The sequence below is a fragment of the Atta cephalotes genome, assembly GCF_000143395.1.
Source record: "Atta cephalotes unplaced genomic scaffold scaffold00007, whole genome shotgun sequence".
Lineage (NCBI taxonomy): Eukaryota > Metazoa > Arthropoda > Insecta > Hymenoptera > Formicidae > Atta > Atta cephalotes.
Window position 1 is genome coordinate 7,099,105 of NW_012130071.1, and position 6,749 is coordinate 7,105,853.

General features: G+C 26.5%; 1 protein-coding gene across 1 annotated transcript; it reads right to left on the minus strand.

The window, feature by feature from the left end:
• Nucleotides 1-1,387: 1,387 nt before the first annotated feature.
• LOC105627023 (putative gustatory receptor 28b) lies at nt 1,388-2,332 on the minus strand. The gene is made up of 3 exons (XM_012208303.1): nt 1,793-2,332; nt 1,536-1,622; nt 1,388-1,462 (listed from the first exon to the last, which is right to left on the minus strand). The coding sequence occupies exons 1-3, from the start codon at nt 2,330-2,332 to the stop codon at nt 1,388-1,390; spliced, it is 702 nt and encodes a 233-aa protein (XP_012063693.1).
• Nucleotides 2,333-6,749: the final 4,417 nt, after the last annotated feature.

Here is a 6,749-nt window from a genome sequence, read left to right on the forward strand (position 1 = left end):
AAATGCAACCAAGTTTGGACTAGAATAAACTCTTTATTACTCTTTAAACGTCTTTATTACGAGTGCGTCAGATTATACAGCAATTTTCCTTGACAAAAGTTGGCGGAGGAGTCTCGCTTATCTCTCGCGATTGCTTGCTTGACCTCTCGCTCAGAGAAACATTATTGGCCATTATATGACCATTCGAGAAGACTTCGAAATCTAGATTTGAAATGTACGTGATTCTTCTGTTTAGTTTCCTTGCCTACGCGGTCCATTTTATTTCACTTGATTGCGGCTTACAGCGTGTGCGATATTGCACTTGACTGCAATTATTTAATTCATAATAAATTCTAATAAATTCAATTTTAATGCGGCATTAATTATTATTATTATAATATGCTTTTACCGTTTAGATTCATCGATTTAACTATCTTTTGCCGATTTCTGTATTGTTATTTTTTTTCTCGAACAGCAGGTCTTATATGTTCGCGTGTATTCTCTCGTGATTCCAAGAATATGATATTCTCAAGAATATGATAAAAATTATATTTAGAAAAAATGAATTTTTAGCTGGGATAATGACAATATAATCGATATATAATATTATTAAATTGTACTATGTGCATTTTTAGAGGCATTAATTTCATAATGAGTGCTCTTTCCTAGATTAAAATTGATCTAACAAATATCTAAACTGCTTGTATTCTTTTGATCGATGTAAAATTAATTAGTAGATATTTTAAAAGTATATATGAATGAGTAATTTTTAGATAGTTGACTTTTTTGTTTTTTATGTACTAAACATTTAAACGTTATCAGTGTAATAATTCTTCTGTTATTTCTCAATAAAAATTTAATTAAATCTATATTGATAATTGAAACTTAAATAAAAAGTATGCAATTTGTATTTAACGAATTGTTTATATCAAATTTAAGTTAAATTTGTCTTAACAGTTATTCGTATAATTTTTGATAAATATTGATTTGACAAAAAGGTTATACGAATTAATAATTGATACGTGAAATAGGTAAAATATGACTTAACTGATTGATTCATTAATATTACTTATTTGACATATTATTTTTAACAAAAGGACAATTAAACTGTTAAGTTTTATGATATATTTGATACGAAACACATTTTTATGAATTTACGTACTAGTGTGATACATTTAAACAAATAAAATCTGAAAATCTTATTTATTATGAATATTACACATATTTCAAGATTTTTATTTGACATGCATGGACGTATATATATGATTTTTTAAGAATTAAAATTGGACAATTATATTCACAGCAATAAAATGTTCAACACATAAAGGTCAAAAGTTTTCAATGTTTTCAATATTGAAAACTTGTATTAATTAAATTGGTTGTATATAATTAATTGCATCTGTCTTACTCATTCGTCGCACGAATGTGTTATGATCAAAAATTGTATTAAAATCAATAGATATGTTGAGATGCTACTCACCATCTGAAAGTAAAACACGAAATATAATACTTAATTAAACATAATACTTAATTAAAGATTATTTTTAATTACTCACCACTGTGAACAATGATGCATCTACAGTGAGACCTTTCGTGGAAAATGTATTATCGCAATGCAATATTTGCAAAGAGAACAAATTTAACTGCAAAAACAAATTAAAAGATATGAAAATGGTACAACAGAAAAGATAAGTTTAAATTATAGTTAAATATAAATTAGTTCTAAATCTAATATATATATATATATATATATATATATAAATCGCGATATATTTGTAAAAAACTTTTAAATTAATGTGAAATTCTTTACTACCTCATCTTTGATTTGCACATCTCTAATGCTGTTAAGTATATCGTGAATAGTAGTACCAATTTTTATCGCTTCATTTTTGCCAGTTTCGCAAGCCCACACTATCAATGCGAATCTTGTAAAGTAATATATTATGATTGATATAAAATATGAATTATAAATTCTGTCTTGATTCAAGGATATCCCGTTTTGCCATTGTATTACATCGAAATACACGTAGAATATTATCTGCTTGAAGGATAAAGCTATGGTAGCGAGAAGATGTAGACTGAAAATCATGTTAAGCATCTTCACTGTGTCACTTATCATCAGATGCTGTTTCTTTAAAGCCTTAAGTTTTTTCAACAAGAACGGATATCTCTGCTCATTATAGCTCCATCTAGAAATATTATTTATCACGAGCTCCCGCAAATTCTTCAGATTATCATTGATTTCTTTGAAACAGGCCTTTAAGACACAAACGCAATTTATGTACAGCATATCCATTTGAAAGCCCAACAAGCTGATGAAAACTCTGGACATTTCCAATGATCCGAAAATCATTTTTTCGGAATATGAGAAATATAATGATAACACTAACCAAAAGTGAAAGAAAAAACCGAAAATGTCTTTAGTGTGAATGAATTTGGATAGTTTTTGGTACGACTTCTTGGGCAATTTCGGAGATATATCTAATATTGTCTGAAGTAAACGCATTCGCGGACCGCTCAAGGCATAAGAGATGATCGCTAAAAACAATCCATATAAATAGTAGAAATTCGAGTATATAATGTTGGGTATATCAGCCTTGATATTTCCAGAGATATTGAGTTTATACAACATTGTCAATTCATAAACACAGATTACGCAAAAAATAATTGTCCACAGAATATAACGCGGTTTAGAAATTTCAAAAGACGAAGCCTTAACTTTGTATGGAAATATTCCGAGAATTTTGCTTATGATAAAGTTGGGATACATCAAAGTTAGAAAATCAGTAGCATGGAATAACCTCCAATTTCTTCCTTTTGTTTTGGCCCTTGATTTGACTTTGAAATTTCTACGACAAATTAAATGTAATTAACAATTGTTGAGAAAAGAACAATGCAATATATTAATAATGCTTGTAGCTTAAATTTATTAAGTACTTTATCATTTTTAATGCACTTTAGTGTTAATATAATCCAGAAACTCCTGTGTAGTCTTCAATATTGAACTGTTTACTACAAATATATATAAAATAGCATACACTAGTACTCTTATTTGTTTATGTACTGCGATTGAATAAAATTAAATTTGAAGCTGTATTGACAGTTACTGCGTCGAGTAGTAGGTCATGACTAGAAGATTATTTGTTAGTTACGAAGTAACAACAACGTCATTTGATTATCATTTATGACCCTTTAAAATATAAAGACATGTAATAAAGTAATTTCTATTATATGGATTATCATCTAACGCATCTAAATTGGGAATAATATGCATACCAAAAAAGTATTGATATTATAAAATGAAAATTATTACATTTAACTGGAACACTTGATGTTTAATATTGATATTTTAATATTCGCAACTTGATATTTATAACGATATTTTTTGGATTCTCATCGATTGAAGAATAACAATTTTGATATTAACAATCTTGATTTTTAATAGGATCTTTATTGTTTTAATAAAATTATTGCTTATGATAAAGTTGGAATACAAAGTTTGGAAATCAGTAGCATGGAACTTCACCTTCTTCCTTTTGTTTTGATTCTTGGCTTAACTTTGAAATTTCTATAACAAATTAACTTATAATAGTTTTTAATAAAAAAACATTTGGTAAAACTAAAGACACCCAAAACCTATTGAAGGTCACTCAGAGTTACCTTAACATGGTCAAAGTCAAGGTCAAGTGATTGCTTCTTTTTTTGTGCTGTTTTATTAAATATTTATATATTCATTCAATCATATATTCATATGCATTTTCCTATCATAATTTGTAATGATAATTGTAAATTATGATAGCTAATTATGTAATGGTTTGTATTTTACTTGTATATAAATTTTACACATTAAAATATAATTAAATGCTATGCGTATTTTTTAGATGAACAATTTTGTAATGAGTGCTATTTCTTAGACATTACAATTGATCTAACTAATATCTAAATTGCTTGATATATTCTTTTGATAGATGTGAAATTCATAACTATTTTATAAGTATATGAATCATGAATTATTTTTAGTTAGTTTGTTAGTTTGACTTCGTTGTTTTTCATGTACAAAAAAATATAATACTTAAAATTATTATTGCAATATTTCATCTATCATCTCTCAATGAAAATTTAATTAAATCTATATTAAAATTTAAATAAAAAATATGCAGTTTGCATTTAACGAATTGTTTAAACATATTAAATTTACCTTACAAGTTGTCTGTACCATTTCTGATAAATATTGATTTGACAAAAACGTTCTAAGAATTAATTGATACGTTTGAAACATTCAAGATATAAATTAGCTGATGATTCATTAATATTAGCTATTTAACATATTTTATTTTTAATGGCAGGTATAATTAAGTTTTTAAATTGGTATATTTGACATAATACATTTTTATTAATTTGTATATTAATGTAGTACATTAATGTGGTACATTTAAAGCCTTAAAATCTTCTTTATTAACACATATGGTAAAAGATTTTTATTTGGCACACATGCATACGATGTATATACGACTTTTTAAGAATAAAAACGATGGACAATTATATTCATAGAGATAAAATATTCAACATAGATCAAAGTTTTCAAAATTCTCAAATGTATTTGTATTAATTAAATTGCTTGTGTATATTTAATTGCATCTGTCTTGCTATCACAAGAATGCGTCATGATCAAAAATTGTATTAGATTAATAGATACGTGGAAACTCTACTCACCATTTAAAAGCAAAACATGAAATACGTAAATATATACTTAATTAAGAATATTTTTAATCACTCACTATAGTGAGCAACGATGCATCTAGAGCGAGAAAATCCTTTCATGGAAAATCCTTTCATGGTAAATGTATTATTGCAATGCAATATTTTTAAGGAGAATAAATTTAACTGCAACAACAAATCAAAACGAAATAAATACGAAAATTATAGAATGAGAATGATAAATCAGGTCAATGTAATGTAAATTAATAAGGTCTAATAAATAAAAATCGTGACATATTTGTAAAAAGCTTTCAAACTAAAATGAAATTTTTTTTTACTATCTCATCTTTGATTTGCTCATTGCTGATGATGCTGTTAAGTACATCATAAATGGTAGTACCAATTTTGATTTCTTGGTTTTTGCTGGTTTCATAAACCCACGCTATCAACATTAATTTTATATAATGTAATGCGCCAGGAATGATTTGAAATTTACACTATAAATCTTATCTCAATTCAAGGATATCCTGTTTTGCCAATATACTACATGAAATACATTGTACTACATTGAAATACAAATAGAATACTATCTTGAAGCATTGTGTTGTGGTAGCGAGAAGTTGCAGACTAAACATTAAGTTTAGCATCTGTACTGTGTCGCTGATCATCAAATGTTGTTTCTTTAGATCCTTAAGTTTCATTAACAAGAATGGATATTTCTGCTCGTAATTTATTTAGGATTTATTTAGGAGTATTATTCATCATGAGCTCCCATAGATTCTCCATATTATCATCAATTTCCTTGAAACAGACTTTTACGACACTGATGCAATTTATGTATAGCATTTCTATTTGAAACGCCAATAAGGTGATATGTAATCTGATCACTTGAAACAAAAGTGAAATTTAATTCAGAATGTACGAAATACATTAACGCTAACTAGAAGTGAAAGAAAAAAACCGAAAATATCCTTAGCGTATTAATTTGGACATTTTCTTATATGACTGCTGAAGCAATCTCGAAGAAATATCTGATACAATCCGAAGTAACCACATTTGCGGGACCACTCAAGATGTAAGTGCTGACTGTCAGAAATACTCCATAATAGAGAAATTAATTAAAATAAATTTGGGTATGTCAGTCTTATTTTTTTCAGAGAGATTAAATTTACACAATACTGTCAATTTATAAACACAGATTACGCAGACCATAATAGTCCACAGAATATAACGTAGTTTAGAAATTTCAAAAGATGAAACCTTAATCCTGTATGGAAATATTCCTAGAATTTTACTTAAAGTAAAGTTGGAATACATCAAGATCATTGAAAATCTTTGCATGAAACAATCTGGATCTTTTTCCTTTCATTTTGGATCTTGAATTGACTGAAATTTCTGCGATAAATTAAATGTAATTAATAAAGTATAATTATGAGAGAACAATCTAATATGTTAGTAATGGTTATTATTTAAATTTATTAATTACTTTATCATTTTTTATGCACTTTAGCTTTATTGCAAATACTCTTTTTCTAACTACAGTTTTGAATTTCAAACTTTCCACCACAAATATATAAATTGGTATGCCCCATTTGGTCTATTTATGCACTACATGCTAATTAATTTAATTTAAAAGTACAGATAGTTGTTACATCGAATAGCAAGTTATGACTAAAAATCCATTTGTCAGCTATGAAATATAATAACGATGTCTTTCGATCATTATAATCTTCTAGAATATGTGAACATATAAGATAATAAGGTAATTTCTAACATATGGATTATCATTTAGCACATCTCATTTGGGAATAATATACAAATCAGAAAGTATTGATATTATAAAATAAAAATTATTCAATTGATATACTTGATATTCCTAACATTGATGTTTTTTGATATTATTACTTGGTATTCATCAATATTGATATTTTTCTTCATCAATTAATGTAACAATTTTGATATTTAACATTTTCTTTAATGGGGGATCTTTATTATTGTAGTTTTTAATATAAAAATATTTGATAAAACTGTAATGTGTGTGTGTATATATATATATATATATATATATAGTA

Excerpts from the sequence above, each read along its gene's own strand:
- LOC105627023 (XM_012208303.1), bottom strand. The coding sequence starts at position 2,332 with ATGATTTTCGGATCATTGGAAATGTCCAGAGTTTTCATCAGCTTGTTG. Across the intron at positions 1,623-1,792 it reads ATGTGCAAATCAAAGATGAG|TTAAATTTGTTCTCTTTGCA; the intron begins GTAGTAAAGAAT and ends TTGTTTTTGCAG. Across the intron at positions 1,463-1,535 it reads ATGCATCATTGTTCACAGTG|ATGGTGAGTAGCATCTCAAC; the intron begins GTGAGTAATTAA and ends TTTTACTTTCAG.